The following is a 12499-nucleotide window of genomic DNA, read 5'->3' as shown; positions in this document are numbered from 1 at the left end:
TATAGTTGCAATGATCATGCCTTAGAGATCATTGGTGTGAGAACCATCAAATTGAAGATGTACGATGGAACAATTAAAGTTGTTCGAGATGTGCGGCACGTGAAAGGCCTAAAGAAAAATTTATTATCCTACGGATTATTGGATAATAATGCAAGCAAGATTGAAACACGGAAAGGAATCATGAAGGTGTTCCGTGGAGCGTTTGTTATGTTGAAAGGCGAAAAGATAGCTGCAAACTTGTATATGCTGAAGGGAGAGAGTTTGATAGAAGCAGAAGCCTCTGTTACCTCATGTAGTTCAGATTCTACAATGCTATGACATCAGAAACTTGAACACATGTCAGAACAAGGAATGAAAGTTCTTGTGGAGCAAAAGCTACTTCCAGGCTTAACAAAGGTAACAATTCCTTTGTGTGAGCATTGCATAACAAGTAAGCAGCACCGGTTGAAATTCAACACGTCAAATTCTAGAGGCAAAAGTGTTCTAGAATTGGTTCATTCTGACGTATGGCAAGCACCTGTTACATCCCTAGGTGGAGTAAAATATTTTGTCTCATTTATTGATGATTACTCCAGGAGATGTTGGGTGTACCCTATTAAGAAGAAGTCAGATGTGTTTTCAACTTTCAAAAACTTCAAAGCGCGGGTGGAACTTGATTCTGGAAATAAGATCAAGTGTTTCAGAACAGATAATGGAGGAGAATACGCAAGCGAAGAATTTGATGACTTTTGCATGAAAGAAGGCATCAAAAGACAGTTCACAGTGGCGAACACTCCTCAACAAAATGGAGTGGCAGAGCGGATGAACAGAACCTTGTTAGAAAGAACAAGAGCAATGTTGAGGGATGCAGGCCTAGAAAAATCATTATGGGCAGAAGCATTCAATACCGCCTGTTATTTGGTGAATCGAGCTCCATCAACTGCAATAGAGCTGAAGACACCAATGGATATATGGACTGGTAAACCAAATGATTATTCAAACCTCCATGTATTTAGAAGTATTGTGTACGTGATGTACAACTCCCAAGAAATTTCAAAGCTAGATCCAAAATCCAGGAAATATAAATTCTTGGGGTGTGCTGATGGTGTAAAGGGGTATCACTTATGGGATCCCACTGCCCCCAAAGTGATCATTAGCAGGGATGTTATCTTTTTAGAAGATATGCTACAAAGAAAATAAGAAGATGGTAGCGCTGAAAAGTCAGAGACTACACAGATACATGTGGAAAAGGAGTTTGAACAAGGAGATTCTTCTGAAGTAGAACCAACACATGATGAACAAGAACCAGAGAGTTCTGAAGCTCCAACAACTCGTCAATCAGATCGTGTGAGAAGACGTCCCAATTGGCACTCAGATTATGTTATAGAAAGTAATATTGCATACTGCCTTTTAACAGAGGACGGTGAGCCATCAACATACCAGGAGGCAATAAACAGCTCAGATGCAAGAAGAAATCGAAGCCCTTCATAAAAATAATAAATGGGACCTTGTGCCACTACCACAATGAAGGAAGTCAATTGGTAACAAATGGGTCTTCAAAATCAAGCGAAATGGTGATGATCAAGTTGAGAGGTATCATGCAAGATTGGTGGTCAAAGGATATGCTCAAAAAGAAGGTATTGATTTCAATGAAATATTTTCTCATGTGGTTCGACTAACAACAGTTCGAGTAGTTTTGGCAATGTGTGCTACATTGAACTTACATCTAGAGCAACTAGATGTTAAAATAACTTTTCTTCATGGAAATCTTGAAGAAGAGATTTATATGCTCCAGCCTGAAGGTTTTGAAGAAAAAGAAAAGAAGAACTTGGTTTGCAGGTTGAACAAATCTCTGTACGGTCTAAAACAGAGATGTTGGTATAAGAGATTTGATTCCTTCATTATGTGCCTTGGATACAACAGACTTAATACAGACCCTTGTGCTTATTTCAAGAGGTCTGGTGATAACGATTTTGTTATATTGTTGTTGTATGTGGATGACATGTTGGTTGCAGGACCCAACAAAGATCATATTGAAGAATTGAAGGCACAACTGGCTAGGGAATTTGAAATGCAGGACTTGAGATCAACAAACAAGATTCTAGGGATGCAAATTCACCGAGACAGAAGTAATAGGAAGATTTGACTTTCACAAAAGAATTACTTGAAGAAGATCTTGTCACAATTCAGCATGCAAGATTGTAAGTCAATTTCTATCCCTCTTCCTATTAACTTCAAATTATCCTCCAGTACGAGTCCTAGCAGTGAAAAAGAGATGATGGAGATGTCTCGAGTACCGTATGCATCAGCAGTGGGAAGTTTAATGTTCGCTATGATATGCACAAGACCAGACACTGCACAATCAGTGGGAGTGGTTAGTCGGTACATGGCGAATCCAGGCAAAGAGCATTGGAATACAGTAAAGAGGATCCTGAGATACATCAAAGGGACCTCAAATGTTGCATTATATTACGGAGGATCAAATTTACTAATCAATGGGTATGTAGATTCTGACTATGCAGAGGATTTGGATAAAAGCAAATCTACTACATGATATGTGTTCAAAGTTGCTAGTGGAGCTGTAAGATGGGTTTCAAAATTGCAGTCAGTTGTGGCTACATCCACAACAGATGCAAAATATGTAGCAGCTACACAAGCCAGTAAAGAAGCAATTTGGTTGAAGATGCTATTGGAGGAGCTTGGGCACAATCAAGAGTATGTCTCTCTGTTTTGTGAAAGTCAAAGCGCCTTGCATCTAGCAAGGAATCCAACATTTCATTCAAGGACAAAGCACATACGAGTTCAATACCATTTTATTCGTGAAAAGGTGGAAGAAGAGACGGTAGATATGCAGAAGATCCATACCAAAGACAATATAGCAGATTTCATGACGAAGACAATCAACGCTGATAAATTTAGCTGGTGTCGATCCTCTTGTGGCCTGACAAAAACATAAGCAACATGATGGTACAAGGTAGAAAGAATGGTGTGAAGATATTATTGTTCCAATCAAATATTCAAGTGGGAGATTGTTAAAAGTTGGCAGCATTTAGTCAACATAATGGGATGAAAAGTTGGCATCATTAATGGGCGGCTAAATTGGTCAAATATTGGCCACCAAATTGTTGAAAAAGTTAAATAGAATAATCACAATTTAGTCATTGAACTTATGGTTATTTATAAGATTAGTCTTTAAGTTTCAACTATAAATACCCTAGCTCATTTAGCTTCAAAATCATCCCAAAGCATTCTAGCTTTCTTCCAATACTAGAGAGAATTTAGAGAGTTTCTTGAGAGTTGTTTTCTCTTTTTTATCAAGAGAGAATTATCATTGTTTTCTCCTTGGTAGATTGAGAGAAGTTGTAATTCTTATTTTCTCATAGTGAAATTCTTCTACTGTTGCTCGTGGTTTTTACCCTATATTATTTAGGGGTTTTCCACGTTAAATTTTGTGTCTTTTTTATCTTTATTTTTATTTTCTCAAATTATCAGTTATGATTTTGCTCTATCCGATAGTCGTAAGGTGCGCTATTTTTTCTTTCTTGGGTGGCTTAGCTTCTCGTTTTTTATGTATTTTTATCTTCTCATCTTTGATGTAGTGAAAAGTGATCGTGTTTATGGTGCTTTTTTTTGATATAAGGGATAAGTTCTGGTTATTAAAACGTAGATCTGCTTCATTTCATTCTTGAATTTTGGTTTCTTATAACCAAACGTTCTTTTTTCTCTGTGTTTCAAGATCTTCAGCAGGACAGGTGTAGGCGGTATTTGTGTTTCCGGGATTTGATTTGATGGGGAATTGCTTAAGTGCCAGGATTAACGAGAGCCCAAGTAACACAGGTAGTTTGAGTTTCCTTTTCTTTCCCTTTTTACGAGCATCATTCCAATATTAAGCTGATTCTGTTTTTAGTTGCTTTGGACTTTATATGGCCAAGTTAAGTACTTTGATGTTTTCCTTCCGTTTTTGTTTTCTGGCTATCTTTCATCTTATGTTCTTTCCTCTTTTGGGATTCTGGTTGTTGGATGACGTGAACCTTTTAAGCTGCAATTTAGGAATTATGGGTTCCAGTAAAAAAAATATTTATTTTCTTGGCTACCAAATAGATATTTTCTCTTTTTCTAGCTTGCTTTGAGATCCTGAGACTGAGAGTATCAGTGTGCCACCATTGTTGATTGTTGCTAACATATGGTTCTTGCGCCTTAGAACTATATTTTCTAGATTTCTAACCAGCTAACTGAAATCTTATCCTGGTTTCCGTTAATTTGGTTAACATTTCAGTTTGAAACTAAATATTAGAAGATTGAGTTTTGACAGGAATGGGAACTCTATTTGTTAAATTGGATTTTATCGATTAACTAATGCCTGCAATATTACATCTTCGAACTGGAGGGCTGAGTTCAAAGTACGTCAGCGGCATTGGGGAAGATACGAGCAGTACAAGCAGCAAAATCTCATCATTTTCGGCACCTCTGACACCCCGGAGTGAGGGTGAGATTTTACAGTCCCCCAATTTGAAGAGTTTTAGTTTTGCTGATCTCAAAATGGCCACTAGGAATTTTCGTCCCGATAGTGTGCTCGGAGAGGGCGGTTTTGGCTCGGTGTTTAAAGGGTGGATCAATGAAAATTCATTAACTGCTTCCAAGCCTGGAACTGGGACTGTCATTGCTGTGAAAAGGCTTAACCAGGAAGGGTTCCATGGTCATAGAGAGTGGTTGGTGAGTTCTCTTTCACTTCATCTCATCCTTCTTTCGGTATATGGTGACAGCCAATATTGTGCAGTTTCCTTCTTAATTGCTTTAAAAGTTTTAAAATAAAGTTTCGTGATCTTACAGGCAGAGGTGAATTGGATATTGCTTAGAGGATGAACACCGACTTTTGGTGTACGAATTCATGCCTCGAGGCAGCTTGGAGAATCATTTATTCAGAAGTAAATTCTTCCTCTGCCATTTTTCTTCTGAAATTGAACAAATTTACTTGTCCTAAAACTCGAATTTTATGTACCAGGAGGTTTGTATTTCCATCCTCTTTCATGGAGCCTTCGAATGAAGGTTGCTCTCGGTGCAGCAAAAGGGCTTGCCTTTCTTCACAGTGCGGAAACAAAAGTGATATGTCGAGACTTCAAGACTTCCAATATCTTGCTTGATTCAGTATGTGGTTTCTTAAACCAACATTATTGTTTCATTTTCCGAAAAATCCATCTGTGAACCTTTATTTTGATGTCATCGCAGAACTATAATGCAAAGCTTTCTGATTTCGGGTTGGCCAAAGATGGACCAACTAGGGATGGCAAACGAGTACAGTTTCGTGGATTCCGTAACGCATCCGCTCCAATTGGAGCGGGGATGGGTATAATTTTAGTGGATAATAGGCGGGTGTGGATTTATAAAGTGGTACCCGTCGTGGGTGGTGGGCGGGTAATGGGTTTGAGACATTACCCGCTCCGCATCCGCCCGCCCCACATCCGCCCGCTCAACTAAATATCTATTAAATTTTAGACCATTATGAATTTAGGTGTAATTTTAGAGACTAATTTATAAATTTATAAATTTTAATATTGTATAATATATAACATATAATTTAACCAAATATTAAGGATATTTAATCTTTAATCTGGTCTTTAATTAGGAAAATATTCGGCTCTTTGATTAAACTCATAGTTCCACTAACCACGTCATTGTCCAAGTTCTTTAGCCCATGTTGTCCATCCAAACATAAATTAGTCGTAGTATATGCATTAACATCAAAAGCAGCAATTTTCATGTTCTTTAGCCCCTCAAAACCCATATTAGGCGCACTATAAGCATTAACATGAAAGCAACTCAACAATCCTGCTCTGCGACTACATGCTTCCTACAATCTGTCTCCATAACATTCGTAGAGCCACTCCTCTGACAAATTGAAGCATGCGTTGCTACCCCATCACGAACTGTCTGGGAACTAACTCCAACATCCCATTAGTTTGCTGTCAGGTGAGTCTAGATGGGTATGTCACTAGTGGGTGTGGGGATAGATTTGAAAATGTAACCGCGTGGGCGGATGTGGATTTGAAAATTTGTACCCATCATGAGTGGTTGACGGATGGTATATTGAAAAATATTAGGTGAGTATGAATATGGGGATGGGATATTCGTACCTGACCCGCCCGTTTACCATCTCTAAGACCAACAGGTGATAAGAGCCATGTTTCTACTAGAGTCATGGGGACATATGGATATGCTGCTCCAGAGTATCTAGCCACAGGTACTTATTATCATTTCCGGGTGCTCCATTTGGTTCACCAAATCGGTTTTCATCGGCTTTGGTAGACCTATGGAGCCTAGACTTTTGACAGTGCTTCTAGTATTTATTGATGACGTAAATATCTAGGCAACAGATAGCGTAACTTCCGACATTTTCTCCGACTGCAGGCCATTTGACAGCTAGGAGTGATGTCTATAGTTTTGGAGTCGTGCTGCTAGAGATGTTATCTGGCCGCAGAGCAGTCGACAAGAATAGACCGTCCGGAGAGCATAATCTAGTGGAATGGGCCAGACCATACCTGACCAACAAACGTAAAATATTCCGTGTCGTAGATAACCGCCTTGAAGGCCGGTATTCAATGGAAGCAGCCTTAAAGGCCGCTACCCTTGCTTTGCGATGCCTGTCTACTGAAGCCAAATTCAGACCGCGCATGAATGAGGTTGTAACAGCATTGGAGCAGTTCCAGGATTCGGGTGAATCAGGAGGTCATCAGAACAATATTAGCAACGCACCCGGATACGCAGGCGAAGTACCGGTGATGCTAACAATGGGAGGAGCATTGCCGCATACCCTCGGCCGTCTGCTTCCCCTCTTTATGCCTGATAACGCACACCATGAAAGCTGCTTCCCTTTGAGGTATTTTCATAACAATTTTCACAGCTGAGCTGAGCCATATACTTTTTAAGCCTCTGGTGACTGTACACTTCTCGCTTTAGCTAATGTAATCAAAACCAATCCAATAAAAATGCAAGTTCCACTGTAACAAGGGGAATGTGCAATGCTGTAAATCCTTCCAGATTAGCCAACAGAGGGTTTCGTTACTTTTGTATCACGTTTTTATGAAATTAAAAATGGAGTTGAAATAGCACCACAAAACCTCAAAGCTAGTCCAAAGACAATACATGTTATATTTTGTTAGTTTTTCAATAATGTTTTAAGATAATAAATATTGTCTTCATAACTTCAAAAGCCTTAAATTTTTTTTATATAAAAAAAACCTCTCTATACTTTTAAGACTTATAAATTCATCCTTTTGATTAATATTAATCGTTAAATTTAATTAGTTTTTTTATTATGTCGTATAGCACATCATGATTATCAAATGATCACTTTTAAAGTTTTATTAATTTTTTTATATATTTTTAATTTTTTTTAAATTATAAATTTCACATTGCATAATTACAGTATCATATGACAATAATATTTTGATAAAAAATATATTAAAATTTAACAAACAAAATTAATCAAAAGACTTAATTAATTTGATTGTGTAATTAAAAAAAACTTTATTAATTTAATTTTTTGATTTAACGGTTAAATTGAAAATAAAAAAAATTCAAAATTTTAATTGATTTCTTTTTTTTTCAAAAAATTATAACTATATACACACCTTAAGGCATAAATATTAGCGGTATCATGTTTGTGTTTTTATATGTTATGAAATAAACCAAAACAAGAATCCAGAGTTTTTGACACTTGCTGAAGATATTATTGCAGTAAGTTATGAACCATGTGTTACTTCTGTGTATCAAAATCAAGCCCTGGCGCTGCTTCTGAAATACCAGTCAAAGAATGGAATTGATTTATTGAAAAGTATAATTTAATAGAAATTTTTGCTTGAAAGTTGAGAGGTTTTAGTAATTTGTTGGACTCCGCAACATAACAGGTGAAATCCATATTGTTGAAAGATTTCTGTTGTCAAAAACGTGTGACATCACTTGCATAGACTGCTACTTTCAATTATTATTATTATTACCGAAAAATCTTCATTAGACCTTTCAAATTTATCTATAATGCGATGTGATGCAAAAAACTTGAAAGTCTTGCTAAGAAATATATCCCACTCCACTAATCCTTCATTAACTTGAAAATAATATCAATATTTCATGCTACCCACTGCTAATGTATTTGATAATGCACTCATTCAACAGTATGAGAGGCTTATCTATTTCTCCTTCCCGTTTGCGATCTCGTCATCGGTCATCACCAAGTCCTCACCAGTCCGGGTGTCCAATTTCTCCAATCTAACTTCCCAATTGATTTGTTTCTTAAACTTATTATTTCTCTGATATCTCTAACCTTCTTCAGGTAACTGTGCCCTTGTTTGGTAGACTCAGCCTCGAGCTCTACTCCACTTTCTTCCTTTACATCTTCATTTTCACGGACTGGTCGAGACACACCTTCGTCTTGACATGAAGTCTCACTAATGATGTTGCCTAGCATCTCAACCACTTCACCCATTCTAGGACGGGACTTGGGTTTTTCGATAAACATTTGTTCGCTAAGGATGCTAGTTTCTGAGCGGATTTGATGCAATACTGTCCTTCAAGGCGAGGATCTATGATGAGGGAAATTTCTTCGAATCAGATACATAAGGTTTCACCCATTCCAGGAGCTTTCTGCTCACTTCGAGGTAGATTCTTTCTAGAGCTCGCCTTCCGGTGATGAGCTCGAATAGAACCACCCCGAAGCTCCAAACATCACTCTTAGCAGTTAGCCTACCGGTTTGCACATACTCCGGGGCAGCATAACCTACTGTCCCGACAACCTTAAAAAAGTTTTTGAAACAATAAAAGCAGCAATTAATATCCATGATCCAACTAAAAAGACGTCTCAACGTGATAGTTTACTACTTAGGTTCTGCAAGAACTAAATTTCTAAGGTGTAAACTATTAAATCAGATATCATGACATCTAAATATAGTAATACTATGGTTTGCTTAAACAAAGGTGATTAACCTATGCTGTAGAAACATGGCCAAACCCTTCAGAAGGTCCTTGTCTAGCTAACCCAAAGTCTGAGAGCTTAGCGTTGAAGTCCTCATCTAGTAGAACATTCGACGTCTTGAAATCCGAAATATTAGCTGCACAAATAAAAAACAAACCAAAATCATGAAGAGAACACAAACCGCATCGTTGACAGTAAGGATTGAAGCTAATATTTGAGTTTTTAAGACATCGATAAAAAGGTATACCTAAGTCCATTTCTTCATGAAGGTAAGCCAAACCCCGGGCGGCATCTTGAGCGATTTTCAATCTTGTCAACCACGGCAATGGCAATGAATGCATCCGAGCCAAGAATGGTCTTCCAAGCTTTTGTTACGCATAAGTTCATAGACCAAAAGCTTTGAATCCCTCTTTCATCATCATCAGCACAATATCCCACTAATTTTACAAGATTCGGGTGCTTAACTACACCCAAAAGGCTCACTTCATTGATCCATTCCTTATGCCCCTGCATACTAGCAAAGCAAAGCAAAAGACATTCAACTATGATTTATACTTTAGTAATAACAAAATTTAAAATTCTTAACGTGTACAACTACATTGTTATGCAGTTTATAAGCAAGATTAAGCTTCTCATAATTATGGATTATACGTATTTTGCAATTAAATTGAACATCAAAAGTTATGTATTTCAAACGGATATGTAAAATGGGAAGCGACGAGGGATGAGTGGGGCTATGCCTGGAAACCGTGACGATTGAGTTGTTTGACGGCGACATCTAACTTTAAATTACGACAGTCATTAGCTTCATCATGAATTTTAACGACACCTCTGTAAACGCATCCGAACCCGCCTTCACCGATCAAAAGCTCTACTGAACCCACGGGTAGCAGATTTCAGCTCGGCGAATGTAAAAGCCCGCAGATCGTTTGCTCGACGCTGAGTCAGGATCGTAGAAACCACCCACGGTCAAGTAATCCGAGGCCAAGTCCCTGGTCGACTCGGAGTCGAACTCCGAACGACTCTACCGACGCTGCTCGACGCCACGCTAAATGACCCGTCCACGTCACTTCGACGACGACCCTCGAAACGGCAGCGACGCGGCCCCCCATCGTCTCCACGTTCCGCCTGTCCCCGTTACTGAATGAAAGCACTTCATAATTAGAAGAAGATCAAGTTTGGAAAACGAACGAAGAAGGAGAGAAAGATTATGGGTCAAATTCAAAGGCAGGTAAGAGTAAATAATGTCAAAGTTTCAACTTTGGGGGGTGGTTTTGTTTCTTGTTTGGATTATTAAGGAATTGTAGTTTTTTGGAAAGGATTAAATGAGAAAGCGGATTGAAGAATCACGAGGGCGATGGCAGAGAGTGGGATGAACCAAGAGAGGCAGAGACTGTCAGTATCAGACAGTACAAGAGAGAAAGGGCACCCATTTTCCATTGAAGCTTTTGGTTACCTGAAAATCTCAAGGGCTTTGATTGGAATTTATAGTATTGTTTTTTTGGAGTTGGACTTTGTACGGTCAAACATTTTGCATTGGAAATTGATTTAATTTGCGTTGGAATTTATACTTCAAAACTTCAATTATTTAAAAAATCATATTAATGCGAACCGATAATTCACCAATTTATGTGATCAAAATAAAATTAAAACACAAAATAATTATGTATAAAATAAAATAAGAATATTAAAAATTAAAAAAATATAATTTTATATATTAAGTGCAACCAAAAATTAAAAAAATGATTAACTAGTATTAGCATCTCTTCAAAAGAATGAATGAAGGCAATCTGTGTATCAAATCAATTTTTATTTTAAAAAATTAAGGTGAATATAAAATAATATATGTTTTAAATTGTAGACACTTATTTTCGTTCGGATATGTTTTTTCCATATATATATATATATATATATATATTTATAGTAATATAATATAATTTTTTTGAATTTTTATATATAATAGATTATTATTAATATATTATTATTATTATTATTATTATTATTAATATTAATTTTGTTTTACAAAGCCCAACCCGAACCGCTCAGATTCGTACGTGTAACCGCATAACAGAGAAAACAAAATCAGATTTTTTAGCCACATAAAGAGGTCAGCAAGGCAGGTAGTTATGGGAGAGAAGGCCATTTTCTGTTAGTGGGGGAAGAATCCACCGCCGAAATCAAAGGAGAAGTAGTTGGTTGCTCTCCATGGTTTTTTTCCAAAATTTTCGGTAGTAAAGTGAAAGTCATGATATAAAAAGGGGATCCAATGGCCTTATGAGGAAGAGGGGGAAATGATTTTTTTAAAAGGGACAGAGTGATAAAATACACACGAGGCAGGGGTTCTTGCTCTTTGCCTTCTTTCTCTTCCTTCCATGGTTCCCACTTTCCACTTTCCACTTTCCAGCATCAATGGAAGCCAGACCCCCTGATTTCATGGTGACCTTCGCATCAGTTCACTAGGTTCATCACCCTTTGTAAACCAGTTATTGACTTCATCAATGGGTGTGGGTCATGTTCCTCAGACCACCAAGTCCTCATTTCATCCTATATTCAATTTCCAACACTTACGTAGATATATTTCTACAAACAAATACCTACATTCTCACTATAGTTGAAGTATATAGAGAGGTTATGTTGGTGCGAGGCTTTGAAACAGGGCGTGTCCGCGGCCACCGGGAGGAGACTTTCGCTGTCACCGCGAAATCGGCTATTGTTTGAGGGAGTGACATTGAGAACCAATCTAGTATTCCACGACACAAAAGCTTGGTTATCTTCTTCACATTCTGATGTAGATGTAACCTCTGATTCGAAAAAGACGAAAGTAGAACCTTCTCTGAAAGTAGATACACACCGGAGCCATTGCCGAGGGCCTTTTGATTTTGTAATACCTTTGCTGTTCTTTTTATCATTCTTGAAGGTCCACATAGTGCATATTCAAGACATGGTTGCTCTCCATTTCAATCGTGGCGATAATCATGCCCGTACTGGTTACACCGGACCTTCCATGAATCCCGCTAATGCCTCGGTATCTTTGAATGTGCAACCCGAGGTCGTGCATGGATGGCACAACAACATATCAAGAGTGATCCATCAAGTCCGGGGTTGTTGAGACTTTCTGGAGCTGCTCTGGCTGCTGCTGCTTTTGTAACCGATAATGCAGAGAGCTGTACAATTTGGTGCTCGTGTGGGGTTGTTGGGGCTGACGAGGACGCAAACGGCACCGAGGATTTTCTTCGAGCACCTGGAGTTCAAACCCCTGTTATTTGAAGTTTTCAAACCATAAAGGATTCCATGGTGTAACTTTTGGTGCAGGAACGACTTTCCTTCTTCGCCGATCAATTGGTAGATCATTTGTTGTTTCTAAGTTAAAGATATCCTCAGTTTTCGTGACTCCCGTTCCAGTTGTAGAATATATGCTGGCCTCCTGGTTAGGAATGATGGTATCTGCCTCTCAATTTACTACCATTTTCTGCTATTTCTTCCCAAGAATTTCAGCTTGCTATTTATATGTATTTCAGTTTTTGGTGGTTTTGTCATGCTTCAGATTTAACACTG

At 38.0% G+C, this 12499-nt stretch overlaps 2 protein-coding genes and 1 pseudogene across 2 annotated transcripts; 2 read left to right on the top strand and 1 right to left on the bottom strand.

The window, feature by feature from the left end:
• Positions 1 to 3635: 3635 nt before the first annotated feature.
• On the top strand, positions 3636 to 4842 carry LOC120137138 (probable serine/threonine-protein kinase PBL10). Its single transcript, XM_039152972.1, has 3 exons — positions 3636 to 3816; positions 4364 to 4692; positions 4810 to 4842. Exons 1-3 carry the CDS (start codon positions 3768 to 3770, stop codon positions 4840 to 4842), a joined length of 411 nt encoding a protein of 136 aa, XP_039008903.1. The 5' UTR covers positions 3636 to 3767.
• On the top strand, positions 4826 to 6993 carry LOC120137177 (probable serine/threonine-protein kinase PBL9). Its single transcript, XM_039152992.1, has 6 exons — positions 4826 to 4904; positions 4982 to 5124; positions 5206 to 5248; positions 6137 to 6217; positions 6385 to 6853; positions 6904 to 6993. The coding sequence occupies exons 1-6, from the start codon at positions 4868 to 4870 to the stop codon at positions 6911 to 6913; spliced, it is 783 nt and encodes a 260-aa protein (XP_039008923.1). The 5' UTR covers positions 4826 to 4867; the 3' UTR covers positions 6914 to 6993.
• A 1047-nt stretch (positions 6994 to 8040) lies between these two features.
• On the bottom strand, positions 8041 to 10183 carry LOC120137178 (annotated as a pseudogene).
• Between the last annotated feature and the right edge of the window lie 2316 nt (positions 10184 to 12499).

This window comes from Hibiscus syriacus, unplaced genomic scaffold (assembly GCF_006381635.1).
Source record: "Hibiscus syriacus cultivar Baekdansim isolate YM2019G1 unplaced genomic scaffold, ASM638163v2 tig00110652_pilon, whole genome shotgun sequence".
Taxonomy (NCBI): Eukaryota; Viridiplantae; Streptophyta; class Magnoliopsida; order Malvales; family Malvaceae; genus Hibiscus; species Hibiscus syriacus.
The sequence above is the reverse complement of the archived record's forward strand: the minus strand, read 5'-3'. Positions and strand labels throughout refer to the sequence as shown.